This window comes from Seriola aureovittata, chromosome 22 (genome assembly GCF_021018895.1).
Source record: "Seriola aureovittata isolate HTS-2021-v1 ecotype China chromosome 22, ASM2101889v1, whole genome shotgun sequence".
Lineage (NCBI taxonomy): Eukaryota > Metazoa > Chordata > Actinopteri > Carangiformes > Carangidae > Seriola > Seriola aureovittata.
Window position 1 is genome coordinate 10,271,225 of NC_079385.1, and position 15,404 is coordinate 10,286,628.

Genomic DNA, 15,404 nt, shown 5'->3' on the forward strand with positions numbered 1-15,404 from the left:
CAACTTTGAATTGATTTCACCTCTGAAAAGACCCATTCAGCCTGGCTTTAAGTGACTAGTCGTCTTTATTGAGGTGGCTGCATTAGACAAACAGACCTGAACGTCAATTGCATTTTCATTTAGTGTGGGGAAAATGAGGTTATTTACTGATGTAGTAGCTAATTAATTAGCATGTAAACCATACCTTATGCTCAACTGCTGCATGCCTAATATATTTATGCCATTTTGATTTTTTTTTTTTTTTGCCTTAAATATTGTGTGGCTAAACACAGTTTTCAAATGAAAAGGTGGGTATGCAGAGTTTTGCATGATGGGCCTGATCTGTTAAGTAAACAATGAAACTGCATGCATTGTTGAAGATAAGTTATCGAGTCATTCAACAGATGGACTTAAAAGACACAATAAAACATACTCTGCATAGAAGGCTACAAACAAATCAAAATACAAAAATGTGTGCGTGCATGAATCTGTATGTAAAAGAGACTGACAAAAATTAAAATTTGTGTGCATAAGAAAAGGACATTTTTGTTTTGAAATTTGTTATTTTCTTATTCAGACATGTAATAAACAAGTTCACACATTTTTAAAACAATTGAGCATGGCAAAGCAAAACAAACAGTAAAGTATCAACAAGTGACACTAACACATTTTAAGTGTCTTCCATTTTTGCCACAACCAAATAACAAATGTCTGTCCGAACAGTTCTCACGAGTCCACACACCTAGTCCCAGCTAGTGTAGTGAACCTATGAGAGTACATCTCTGACACATTAAACAATACTAACTAAGAGACATAGCCTGTCCCACAATATACCGAGACCGCAATATTATCATGCCGTGACAGTTCTCAGGATGTGTGCTAAAATGTTAAAGTAAAAATCTCGACAATAACACTGGTATGATGGATAATACAGCCACATCAAGACATTGTAGTACAATATTTTAGAAATATCAATTATCTGTGTAGTTATTCTACAGGTTTTATAAGTTATTGTGTAGTTAGGTTGATCTATAGTTGTTCTGCTGGGAGTTTAGTATACTCTAAAGCGCCTCCACTTTGTTTTGTCAAAATGGAGGAATTAAAACAGTCTCTGAAGTCCATCGCACTGCAGGATATCCCCTGTACAGCTCATAAATGTGTCCAAAAGTCAGAACTCTTTTTCCGTTGTACAAGCACCATGCTGTATCCAAACTGGGTCCCTTTGTGGCAGCAGAGCAGTATGAAGATCCCCTGGTTTTCCACTTGGTCACCGAGTAGGTACTGCCCTGTTTGTGCAACAGAGATTAAAAGGAGAATACCGGTGTCATTTACAGCTACGGCACCGTTGTCATCTTCTACAGTTGGTTGACGATCGCTCAATCAACATGCAATCAACGTTCCTTTTTCCGTCTCTAAAACAAACTTTACTAAGATAAACCTTGAAATTGGGTCTTGTTTTAAGAAAATAAAAGTGAAAATATAATGTGCATTTGCAAGGCTACAAGAATTGTTGTCTAATTTGACTAGATATCTCTTTTCGATTGACAGGAACCATGGTATAACATTATCGCGAAGAATGTCAAGTTTTGTCTACATCATGTATTTACAATGATTGACAGAAAGAGTCCAGAAAGTTTCACGCCGACTGTGATGAGTTAAAAAGCTTGGAAAATTCTTAAAACTGCATTAAGTTATTTTTTTGACAACTAGAGGGCAGAAAAGACAATATCAACTTTATGAAACACGGCCCTGAGATATCGATTTTAGCTGTTAAAGCTAATACATTGGCAATTTTATAGCAATTTACTAACAATTTTTTTCCATACCTAGCAGACACATACCAACATTAGTGTAACTATTGATGGATGTTTCTGTTGTTTTCAACAATCCAATATTCACCTGACTGTGGTAGCTCTGGTTTGGTCTGCACTTAGCTAGTAGCTAGTTAGTACTGGTTAAGACTGTTATTATCAAGCTACTACGTAACTTAAAACCTGCTTTTTCATGCTACCCAGGTAGCATAACAATACCTTGTCCGAACTACTTTTCTAGTAGCTAGTTAGTTTGTCTACCAGCTACTAGCCAATATCAAGCTTCTGCTGTTGCATGTTAGCCAGGCAGTGTAACAGTAGCTTGTCTGAACTGGTTTGCTGAACGTGGAGGAGCTATGGTTGGTCTGGTCTGTGAGGGTCAGAAAACGAAAAACTGCTTATAGCCAGAGAAGTCTCCATGTTCTAAGTTCAGGTTTTTACATTACCCAAAGTAATTAGATTTATGTTTTGTATCAAAAATATCACTTAATGCAGGTTTATGATTGTGGTTATATAGTGAACAAAATGAATGGCAGCCAAGATAGATAAATAACTTAAGTCCAACTTAGCTGACTGTGGCACAAACTTGAAAAAAAAAAAATAACACCAGTATCAACCTTTTAAAATTACATGCTGTACTTTTCTTCCAAGTGCCATTGTACGGACATAATTAAGCATACCTGAACTAGACAACCTGCTCCAAACATTATGGAAATCACCAAATGGTGACAGAACAAGTATAGCCACTATGCTGTGTCAAAAAAGTCACTCTTCAGCAGAGGCAGTCCAGAAGTAAAAGCTTGGAGTATCAGGAGATCAGGAGCAAAGGTTCACTGTCAGATTGAAGGTTCAGTGTAAGGACACCGAGAAACCGTGTACTAGATTATTCAGGTTTATAACATGTAGGTAAAGAATCCAGATAGTGGCTGAGAATTCCACATGGAGGAAGAAGAGGTCACTCTGCCGGCCACTCAAGATGATACCAAGGGTGGGGCTGCACATTTCGCTTAATAAAAATATCGAAGACAGAAAAATCTTGATAGGTAGGTGCATCTGAAGGAAACCATAGAGGATTTTAAAAAACTGATAGCGTTCAGCACACTGTCCAAACATTTATTTGTAATGTAGATGACAGCAACTTCCAAGATGGAGTAAAAGTTAATTCATATTGCTTTCTAAATGCAGAATTCCAGTGCTGAGGAGAATATTTCAAATGATTAAACATGCCAAATCTGAAGGCTTGGCATCTCGTTCTTTGATAAATAGGTCACAATTCCAGAGGAAAGTAAGCAAAAAACTGTTTTTGTGCAGCTCTAAAGTAGAAGTAGGGTTCCCCTCCAGTGACCTGTGGACTTGCAGATGAGATGTGGCTGGAGGTGGATGGGGGCGTGACTCAGTGGGACTCTCCGTTGACTGAGCTCCCCTCTCCCCGTGGTGAGGAGGAGCGGGAAAGCCCCTTCTCTGTGTTTTCTGAGCTGGAGCCATTCTGGCTGTGGTGGTCGACCAACGACGATGCTGCGCTGGAGGACGTGGCCGAGGTGGACGTGGGCTTGGCCTTCTCCTTAAAGTCCGTTATGATGACCGTCAAGTCCCCAACTGTCACCTCCAGGTGCTGGGCGCTGCTACGGTCGATGTTTTTTAATCTCGGCCTGATGGGTGGGAGAAACGTTCAGGAAAGTGACAAAAAAAACAGACTGTATTTAAGAATATTTGTTTGAAATCCTGCATGACCTAGCTTCAGGTAGCAACATAAACAGCATCTATAGAGTCTGGTGTTTATTCATGCATCCCTGTAATATCTGATTCCTGTTGATCCCCCAACCTGGTGTCAGTTTGTTTACCTCATCTTCTTGTGACTGTTTTTCTTGAGCGCAGGCTCTCTGTCGCTCTTCTCCCTCTCTACCCTCTCCTTTTTTTCCTTTTTGGGCTGCGAGGGCAACACAAACTGCTGCGTTACCTGCTGCTGCGAGACGAGCTGGGAGACGGGACGAGGCTTCCTGATCCAGGAGGAGGAAGTGGGGGAAGGGGAGGGAGGAACAGTGAGTAAAGAGAGAGACATAAAGAGGGAGAGAGAAAGGGGGGAGAGACAGAGTGTGGCAGATTAATGAGAGGGAAAATCACAGTGAACACATGGCTTCATGCTAGCGTACCACCATAATCAAGAGCCAATAATCACTGCCAGTGTTGGTTAGGATGGCGCTACTGAAGTGTTCTTAACACTGGCAGCAAGTGGCAACACACACCGAGTGCATTCAGAATAAAACCCAGGATTCAGCCATCTGTGAGATATGTAGAATACCTGCACCGGCTTGTTTTTAGCACTCGCAGGGATACACATTGACAAGATGAGATTTGTTTTGCTGAAAACAAAGGTGTGATAGGAATTGTAAGTCTGCAAAATACACAGATTTCAGAATGCATAACATGTATGCAAGCTTACTCCAGCAACAAGGCAGCAATCCCTCACCAGCTTCCCATCTGTGATCACCGTGTGTTGTGTAAGCGGCTTCTGTCCTAGAATAATTATGCCTTTCCTGATTTTTATTTATTATTAAAGATTTTGGTTACAGATAATATACAACACACATTAATATGTTTGGAGCCTTGGATTGTTTCAGTACTTGCATCAACATTCATTTAGTCCAGGTTTGTTAATAATGGCAATGCTTGTACCTTCATACACGGGTTCAACACAATGCTAAACGTACATCTGATATCAAATAATAACACAGTGGAACATGCTTCACTAAATGTTCCTCCTCACAGTCACATTTCCACCCTCCATGAGTGTCAACTGTCTCAAAAATGATGCATTATGCAATTGGTCTGGCAACAGTTTGCATGCATGAGGACTGCGATCGTATTTCTCTGTATGTGTGTGTGTGTGTGTGTGTGTGTGTGTTTTGGGGCTGGCAAGAGCCCTAGCTGAAAGGCGAGAGTGTTGAAAAGGCCATCTGTTGAGAGTCGACACACACATCTTGGGCCTAATTCTGCATACACACGCATACAAGCATACAAATAGTCAGTTACATGTATGAAGGCACCTATGCACATCACGGCATGCAGACACTGCACCGACAGCCAAATGGGCACACATGAAAACGTTTGCAATCCAGACGACATGTACACTAAGGCACATGACTGCACACATGAATACGTACACACACACACATACAGACAGCAGTGAGCGGATGAAGCATGAGGGCATGGTGAGGACAGCAGAAGAGCACAGTGTGTGTGTGTGTGTGTGTGTGTGTGTGTTTTCTGAGCCCTGTTGTGAGCACTTGTACTTGTAATCAGAGCTGTTAAAACCAATTTCATCTTTCATGAGCGAGTTTTACAGGTTTTGAAAGATATTTCCCTCACCTCGCCTTGTTGACGCATGACATTTAACCTACTGCTCAGAAAACATAAAATATCTACCATAGAATTTACAAGTATTAATGCTCTTTTCTAATTCCTAAAGCCCTGTTGGTAACACTATACAACAGCTTCACTCGAGTGCACTAACCTGTGTATGAACCCTTTTTGAAAAGTTTTGCAATTACAAAACATTGGCTTCCAGGTGCTTCATGAAAAATGTCCTTCTGTACTTGCCTAATGTAATTATAAGGGTGTAATGCAGTACAAGGACAGCACGTACAAATCTGCTGGACTAAACAGAATCCATCCACAAAATTAGTCTGAGCACCTGGCCAAGAGTTGCGGTGCTGTGTGCCACATTTTTGCCAAAAAGGAGCCTTGGTGGCCTATTTAGTTTTTAATTTAGAGGCTTCAATCTCATTTTCTAGGAGGAAATACTGTGTATGAGGCGAGTCTGCTGGTCTGCTTTCTTGTTCTAAGGGCAAAGTTGTTGTTTAACAGTTCTGGGATGACCTAAATTGGGGCCCAGCTTCAAAAGAGTCTCTCCGAGAGTCAGTTTTTTTTTTTTTTTTTTTTTTTTCCCCGAGTTATCACTGCCTTCACAGAACATGCAGTGATGCTAGTGAGGCTAGAGTGAAATGCAAATGGGTCTCTTGGCCTACATAACTGTCTGATAGGAAGGAGATGTAGAGATCCTCTAATATGTCTGTCTTGTCAGCACGATGCTGCAGAACTGCTGACACTTTTAAATAAAGGCAGAGGCCTCTCAAAGTCCTCTGTTCCCCAGCTCAAGCAATTTGCAGCTCTCCTTGACATCCTTTACCACAGCACTCCTCCTACAGCAACAAAGCAGTGTCTGGTGTTCTGAATTTACTGGAGCTCACACACAAAGCAGCGACTGTCACAACAGAATCGACCGTCCTGCCCTCAGGACAAATGTTAGCAGCTTCCAAAAATAAAAACAAGACTACAGGCTGCCTCATTCATACCCTCCTTTTGGTTTGTGTTTGAGTGATGAATTCAGTTCAAGATGTGGTTTTGCTGTGATTTACTGTACGTAATGAGCAGATGAATTACTGCTGTCTCATTAAAGCAGCAAATGAGCACGGTATGTTTTTGCTTAATGTGCGATCAAGGACAAAAAAAAAAAAAAAAGTCAGCTGAGCCTAATAATGGTCTTTTCTATTTAAAACGAAAAGACTCGCTGTGCCTGAGAGTAATGAGGGCCAACTATAAACATATTTTGTACATCCCATCTTCCTCATGCATTACAATGAAGTAGATTCTCTCTAATAGAGCCAGCTCAATAACCTGGAGGTGAAAGAGGAGACAACCTAATATTACAGTGAGGCAAAGCAGCAAGCCTAAACAGAGCTGCCTCTGTTAACCCAATCAAATGGTTATTATCTTAGCACTTAGGCCTTCGCTGCTGGCCTCAGAAGCTGAGAGGGTGTGTGTGTGTGTGTGTGTGTCTATTGATTCCAACAGGAATTTCTGTGCCTAATGTAACGGCCTATTCTTTCTGACATTAATACTGCGTGTTGGAACTGTTGTTCCAATCGATATTTGCTCCACTCATGCCATCTATTCTACAGCAGCTAATGGAGTCCCACACTGGGAAATTAGGATGTTACGAGGAGGGCTTAAACACATCGAATTGTATTTCCTTGAAAAGGGGGAGAGTAAAGACAACAATGGATGTTAGTTACAATCTCTTTGATTTCTGGCTTTTAATTCACAGAATGTGATCGGGAAAACATGTTGTCTATCTATGAGGACAATAGGGAGACTATACAGACATGTTCCTTGCTATCAGTTCCACCGGTTTTCTTCTCAGTAAGAACATCCCTAATTTTCTAAAGCATAAGTGCAAAGCACAAAACAAGCATAACTCTCTCTCTCTGAACCGTTCCAGCTCACGATCTTTTACAGCTTTAAGACAAACTCGTCTAGTCCTGCAAGCTAGAAACGCCGGAAAGTACAAATGCTGTCACTGATCCCTCACTGCTTCACGGACAGGGGAACTCTGGCTGACCCCTTCCCAAGTATGTCACACACACATATGCACACACACATATGCGCACACACACACACACACACACACACACACACACACACACATCTATCGCTATCTCACTCCTCTACCCTTTTGCACTCTTCTCCCTCCTTCTGGTGCACCCACTGACCTCACACTCTTCAACCTCTGGCCTGTGCTCAAAAAACAGAGGAAAATAAGTAAATAAAGCACTCGATGAACCAGCACACTACTAGAAAATTAACTCCTCTGGTCCTGATCGGGTCACAGTTTGGAATTAAGTGTTTCTACGTGGCAGATTCAGTAGGCGGTCAAATTATGAAACGGTTATGTTTCTGCCACAGTGGACAAACAGGTCAACACTACTGCTTGATGTGACTCAGCAGTTAAAACAGATGGTGTGGTCGTGTGTTTGAGCCAGAATTTCTCTTATAGACAAATATGGTATCAACAGAATTTATAATAAACCACTTCGCAAAGTACACCTAGCAACTGTTTTATTGAGTTTCCTTATATTTTTGGGTGGACAGATCCAAATAAAACTCAACACTGGTACCATAATGAATCCATAAACTTCACTGCAGGCAGTAACTCAGGAGGTGAAATGTCTATACAAGGACATGAAGGTCTACAAATGTGGTGCACTGATGTCAGATGTAAAAATCAAGTGTCTTGCTTTGAAAGTCAAGGCAGTCTTTTGGAGAAAGAGTCATAGCTCTGCGACCGTGTTTTTTTTTTTTTTTATATTTTAAAATATTTTTTAAAGGTCAAAAAGGTGTCTCTAGTCTTGACATGACAGCTCTGGCCCATTATTCCAGGCAGTTTAAAATGTTGAAGAAGTCATGTGTTGCATCCAAAAGGCGGCAGCAGCAGCGGCGGCGGCGGCACAGGGTTGTGCAGATGTTTGGACTGCTCGCTAACATTTGTCCAGGACGTTGTGTGATGAGCAAACAGCCCACAGGACAGCTGATGGACTGCAAATAAGCACTGTATTGTGTGTGCAGCTATAAACAAATCTCATCTCACTGTTCTGTGATGATTGTAAGATCATTGTGAAATATTGTTTTTTTCCCTGTTGAACACCCCTCAGTTCAGGTGTAGGTGTGTGTCTGTGTGTGTGTGTGTCAGGTTTTCTATCAGCAGGTTGTAGGCTGCTCCTGGGAGCTCCTCCAACCCGATGATTAATGTCTCTCCCTGCCTGTACATGCTACCACCGTGTATGTATGTATGTGTGTGTGTGTGTGTGTGTGTTTGTGTGTGTGTGTATGGAAGAGAGAGAGAGAGAGAGAGACAGATGGCTCTCCACGTCCTGTGGTTTATGACACCTTCTACAGCCTGCTAGCCATACTCTACCACATTCTCCTCTCACACACAAAGGCCCGCCCGCACCCGCACACACACGCACACAGAGCAGTATGTCATGCATCAATGTCACTGTAGTAATTACAGGCTTATCATGTAGCCATAATCTTCAGCCACAGTGACGTGATAACAGCCAGCTTCATTGTCCCCGGTGTACACTCAGTGGTTGTAGGCTGTGTGAACACTAACACCAGTAACCCACACGACTGAGCCCACTGTGTGACTTATTAGACGGTGTAATATTTTAGATGGGATTATAAAACACTGATTGGTTTGTTTTACATGCATCATGTTTATAGATGCAATTTACATCAGTCATTTTACTTCCTTTTTTAAATTGGTTGCAATAATAATCCCCGCTTTACTCTACTGCAGATTTGACCCAGCTCATAAAACTTGTTTATCAGTATCTGCTGTTGCCTGTTCTAATGATCTCATTTGACATAATCACTCGTGATCTGAGTACTATTTCAAAATCAAAGAGCGCACACAAGCAAGAATGGCTGAAAATACCTGGATGTATTTCATAATACTTTTCCCGAGGAGACTTGACTCAACGTTAAGCACCAAAGCTGTTGTGGAACATTAAAAACAAACCCTGCGTTTTCATTATCGGCACTTAAAGTGAATGAAAACACACCGACTCTAAGGTGAGAGTCAAATGTGTTGCTCTCTGCTAGTAGCGCGTTTTGTGTAATCAGAGTGGGAAATTAACACTGGCATTAACACAGCAGCCAAATAGGGGTTCATTTTTGTTGTGTCTAGTAAATTAGCTTTCACCCACACACCTTTACAGCTTTTTACAGATTACATTCAGAGAAATAACCTGTTTTTTTTCGCTGCAAAGTGAATGGAGGAGGGAAAACCTTACTAAGAAGCTAATAATACACCTAATAGACATGTAAGCATAGAGCAACTGGTTTTATTGCCAAAAAGAACATCTTCAGTCATGCATTCATGTCTTGTAAGTATAACTGCGAACACAGGCAGTGGAACAGTACACAAATACAGCTATTTCACATGTTACACTATGAATTTCAATGATACATTTTTCTCCAGGCAGCATTTAATGTATGCATATACAGCGTTGTATTGTATATAACTATTCTACAGCAGTTGCACTTATTTTTTACCAATGCAGCTATTTTGAGAGAATAGAAAAAAAGAAATAATTAATCCTGTTCCTTTTTTGCATTTGAAGTTATTCTCACCCCAAATTTTAGAACCAGCTCGGTGCCACAGCTCAATTGCACATAAACAGACAGCTCCAGCAGGCTGATTGTTATCTCATATTTATAATGCATATCTACTGAAACCAATCACTGGCTGGCTTCATGCAAAAGCTTTGAAATGGCAACAACAAATGGCAACTATATATGTAAAATTGTATATTGTCAACATCTGCATCTGAACTTTGGGATTTGTGAGAGCTTTTATTTCACTCATCTTGTTTACATGTGACTGATCACTGTCTCCTTTTTTGGTAGCGCTGAAAGGATTAGATGATGGGCAGAGAATTATTGTGCAAATATTTTGATAATCCATTGATCTTTTCCACCATGTCTCAAGCAAAAAAATGCTCACAATTGACTGGCCAGGCCAAATCTCAAGATTGATAAGACTAAACAACACATTTGATGATGTCTGCTTGGACTTTGGGAGACTGGTAGACAATTTTTGGACTAAACAGTAAATCCAGAAAACAATCTGAGGATTAATAAATTATTAAGTTAGAGCCCTACTTGTAGGTACTGGTTTTATAGATACTTGCCCACTGTTCTTCCTCAGGTTTTTTTATTCATATGTATCAATAAACTCACCAGTTATGCTGCATTCGTGCTTCTGATAATTCAGACTGTATCATACTGAAAGCTACATTTTTTTTTTTTTTTTACAGTGACTAAACTAACTGCAGTTAGACCAATTTTGAGTGTGAGCACTGCACATGAACTGTGAGGGCGAGCTTGTGTGGAGGATGATAAAACAACATCTAAACAGCCAAATGCTGACAAGTTTCCAGCCAGCCAGAAAAGCTTGTGCTTGTTTAGGTGGAGCCGGTGAAACCTGCACATCAGTCAACCTGTCACCGAGAGACGCCCTAGGTTAAGTTCAACTTCTGGAGAGAGAGAGAGAAAGAGAGGGAGGGAGAGACAGAAAAGATCGCTGAGAGGAAGAACGGATAAAGGTAGGGAGAGGGAGCAAACGCAAACAAGAGAGAGAGAACTAATAGGAACATGATCAAGCTCACTGTCCTGACCTGTAGAAATATAATGCTGCCAAACATGCTCTTGAAAGCAGAGCATGCACACACTGAGTGTTTCCCTGGTGGGCCTGACTTGTCAGAGCTCAGCTCAGTGAACAGATGCAGATAGTGGAGGCGAGACACCAGAGAAGGTCACACACACACACACACACACACACACACACACACACACACACACACACACACACACACACACACCGCTCTATTACACCCAGCAGTATTTGCCTAAGGATGGTGTTTAGGTTTGGGTTTAATAGCTGTCTGTCGGCACCACTTCACATGACATTTTCAGCTTTCAGTCCAAACACCTGACAGGTGCATTAACTCTGAAACATGTCTGATCCTTCATCTTATATTTTAAACATTAGGGTGACACTCTAATCCAGGACAAATTTTGATGGGTGCACTGGGAGGCCTTTGGTGTCTTGCTCAAGGACGCTCTGCCTGGGTATTCCAGCTGATGAAGGAATCAAACCTGTGACCTTGCACTTATCAAACAGCCTGTTTTCTAAGTACCCCCCCACTGTACCATGACTTTCATCCATCACGCTGGTTATCAAAGGCTGGGACTGAGGCCAAAGAGTCACAGGAAGATAAAATGGCCACTTTTTCTCAGAAAAGTCTTAAGGTAATGAGCCTGTGTTGTGATCCAAAAGCTCCTCTAAGATAGCTTTAATTAAATACTCTACGCTTGCAGCTCGCCGTAGAAGAGCACCATATTTTTTCACATTAATTTGCACAAATGACTAGGTGTAGAGAGAATATTTAAACACACATTTCTGTTTTATGCCTTGATCCACTTATGTTTCTTTACATTTGACTTCCTAGCTGCAGAACTTTTCCGAGCCACTCGCAGAATTAGCAGAACGTCGGCCAGTTCCCTCTTTGTCAATCCATTTCTCTCTTCCATTTCCCTCCACCTCCGACGATAAGTGAGTCCAATCTCGCTGATGTATCCCTGTCTCCAGTCAAACTCCCAGCCTCAACAGCGTGCGCTCAATCAGCCCGCCGGCTTGGGGCCCCTGCAGTAGATCATCTCTCCACATCAGTCGGATCAAGGCGGCAAGATCTGCTAAACCTCGACTTCATAAAACATTCATCTTCATCTCCTGACGGCTATCTAGATGCAAACTCTTTCTCCTAAAATATTGCTCTACCTTGTCCTAAAACTTTCCCTTTTTTTATTTATTTATTTATTTTTTAGCTTTCGTAACCTTTAGCACTGGCTGAAAAGACACAGATCCCGTCAGCAAAAGTGAAATTCAATGTGTTGAGTTAGACCTCTGATAAGTGATAAGATGATTTAAGTCACTTCCACAGAGCCCACCCTGGCTGTCAAACCGGTGACCTTCAGGCTATGGGACACTTCCTCCAGCCACTGGACACTCCATGCTCGCCCGGGCCAAGCATGAATTCATTACTTCACAGTAATAGCTCAGTCATGCTTGTTTAGTAACCAGCGAGGGAATTTGCCGTGTCCTACATTTATATTCTGCATGTCGTTTGCCCTTTTAGCACCTTCGGCTTGCTCGCTGAGAAACCCACTTGTCTGTTGTGTTCGGTCATTAACAGCTGCGACCACCTGTGTGGCCATTTTGCTGCAGTGTTAGCCCGCGTTTGAGTGTTTATGTGTGGCCTTGTGTCAGAGCATGACAACACTACTACTACAACACTTCTGCAGCACTGCAGTTGGGAAGACATGGGGTTATTAACATTAAATGAGACCTTCTTATTGACATTTATTAAATTTGTCGCTATAAGTGTCAGGGGTGTGGCAAAGAATTCTGGACCCTCGTGTCCTTGAGACCTTCTCCAAAAAATAAACAAACAAACAAAAAAAGCCCAGATGGGGAGGACAAAGAGTGTCAAAGCTTTTGGTAAAGATCCAGGCAGGTTCTTTGCACAGCTGCAGGCCGCTTGTTTGTTACGGCAACACACCAGAGTCGCTGAAGTGTCCTCAACAATCAACGCTCAATTGCAATAAGCTGGACTCTACGACAACAGCATGTCTGCTGCTCAATCTCTTTGTTTGTGTGAGCAGCAACTGCGCTTGAGTGAGTGTTTAGGAGTGTGCGCATCAAGAACGTGCATTTGTGTACGAATATGTATGCAGTCATGTGTAAAATTTGCATGTTGAGTGCATCTGTACATCAGTGTGTGTGTGTGTGTGTGTGTGTGTCTCTGATGACAGCAGGCTGATTAAGCTGTTGCATAGTAATGAGCTATGGCTGTCTGTCTGGCAGCTGCTCTGACAACCTCTTTCCACAACTAGCCCTCCCACACACACATACACAAGTGAGATACACACAAAAAAAAAAAAACAGATACACACAGGCATATATTGTGTAATTGCGTGCACCAACACAAGAAATGCCACAATTCTGAAAATGCATCAGAACTGACAACTGCACTGATGTGCTGTTGCTCTCAGTGAAATCACTGAGAAAGTTGTGCTAATGCGGAAGAAGATAACAGCCACACTTCCTCCTCCTTCACCCTTTTTGTTGTGTTTTCATCCTGATAATGACTGCTCACTAAGGAATAAGTCATTTCCTGCTTCAAATCACTGATGTCAGGAGAAATATCATCCACAGGCGCAGAGGGCACCGGCTCTGTGTGTGTGTGTGTGTGCGCGTGTGCGTGTGTATTGTATGCTTGAGTACCTGTCTAGCCCCTGGGTCTGTTACAAATATCACCGGGGCAACTAGATTGATGTGTGTGCTTAAAGAGAGCGCCATGCCTGTCCCTCATTTCACTGAGGTCAGTGTCAGCACCCGGGCAAGAAAATGGAGACTAATGAGATTAATGTGCTGCTTAGAGGAGATGTGAAAAGACAGAACTAACAAATTTACATGTTGAGTTTGTGGATTAAATGGATAGGAGTATAGAGAGACAGAATAAATGCTATTATGCCTAGAAAACTACAGAAAAAGAACCACCATGTTTATGTTTACTGTCTGAACAGCATAGAGAATGGCAACAGTGGGAAGGGTTAAATACCTAATAGATAAATGTACAATTACATTAAACCATCTTCTCATGGTACAAGTACAAAAATTGCTTAGAGGGAGGGGATGGCAGTGAGATTAAACTGGTCCTTATTTTCCTGTGGGGGGCTAGCCCCTCAGTCCCAAAGGAACCCCCCCCCCCCCACACACACACACACACACACACACACACACACACTGGGACCCGCTAATGGAAAAGCCACCAAACGTAATGTATGTCCATCGCCTTACCTTGTTGATGTCCCCTTCCTCACATCACACATCATGCACTTGAAAGCCTCGGCCGTGTTCTTGTACGTGCACACGCTGCAGTCCCAAAACCCCTCGTCGGAGGAGGGCTTCGGTTGACGCTTCGGCCTTTAAAACAATAAATGTGAAAAAGAAAAATCAAAAATTAACAATAATAAATAAAGGAGATGGTAAGAGAGGAGAGGAAAGGGGGTGAAAGGAGACAAGAGAAGTGAGTTCAGCTCGCATCCACGGAGGCTATCGATAGCAAACATCTGGGTAAGCCTATAGGATTTAGGAAATCATCTGCGAGCGCGCTGTGATCCGACACTGTAATTGGCGATGAGGTTTTAACACCCGCGCGCGCACACCTCGCACGCGCGCACACACACATGCGGCGCGAGAGAGGGAGAGAGAGCGAGGGAGAGAGAGAGAGACCGTGGAGAAAACCCATTTTTTCCCTGCGCTCGCCGATGTCCGCTCCCCTCTCCTAGCTTGAATATCTAGGGCGCACCAACTCCGCCGTTTACCTTGTGGGACTCCTCTTGTCGCCCATGCCAGACCAGGGTTTCTCTGGAGGTGCTGAGACGAGCAGAAGTCTTGTTATTTCCAACAATTTTAGCAAAAGAAGCGATGCGCCTGTGCCGCTCGGCTTCCAGCTGTCGTGGAAACTCCGCTTGGGAAATGGTCACGTGACTCGCCTCGGCCAATCAGAGGCTGGGTTACTTCCCGAGGCTGACATTCCTCTTGATGAATCTATGATACCTTCACGTACCCACTGAAAGCGCGGACTTCTGTATACCAAGGGTGATAAATATATTATTTGATTATTATGACAAACGTGGCCCAGAAACACACTGTTCTTCACCTAAATGTAATAAACAACCGTATGTACGGTTTGCTTTCGGTTCTAATCTAACACTGTAGCCGATTTCACATACTTGCACACATTAAAACAGGCGGAAATACTGAGCAAAAACCACCTTCTCGTGCAGTACTTGATTTAAATATCCTTGTCACATAATTGCTTCACTTCGGTTACAACTACAGAGCAGCGTTCAAAAATTGAAGTGTAAAACAGATCTCAGGGATATGAAAGCAGAGCACACAAAACAAAGCCTACATTTATATGTAGTTTTACATATAATGATTACACAGTGACTACTAGACGTCGCATACAGCAGTTACCTCTTTCTCCTTGTCATGAGCCCTACAGCATTTTCATTTCCGACAGTACTCGAATGCATCAAAAGACACAGTAGCTAATGTTGCGTCTACGGCAATGTGTTAACACGGTCCCACTCATATCCGCTCACTATGATTTAATATCCCTCCATCTTCGTGTTAGCGTCGCA

At 42.3% G+C, this 15,404-nt stretch overlaps 1 protein-coding gene across 1 annotated transcript; it reads right to left on the reverse strand.

Moving 5' to 3' along the window:
* Positions 1-46: 46 nt before the first annotated feature.
* On the reverse strand, positions 47-14,770 carry yaf2 (YY1 associated factor 2). The gene is made up of 4 exons (XM_056367495.1): positions 14,580-14,770; positions 14,053-14,178; positions 3,632-3,787; positions 47-3,439 (listed from the first exon to the last, which is right to left on the reverse strand). The coding sequence occupies exons 1-4, from the start codon at positions 14,603-14,605 to the stop codon at positions 3,184-3,186; spliced, it is 564 nt and encodes a 187-aa protein (XP_056223470.1). The 5' UTR covers positions 14,606-14,770; the 3' UTR covers positions 47-3,183.
* Between the last annotated feature and the right edge of the window lie 634 nt (positions 14,771-15,404).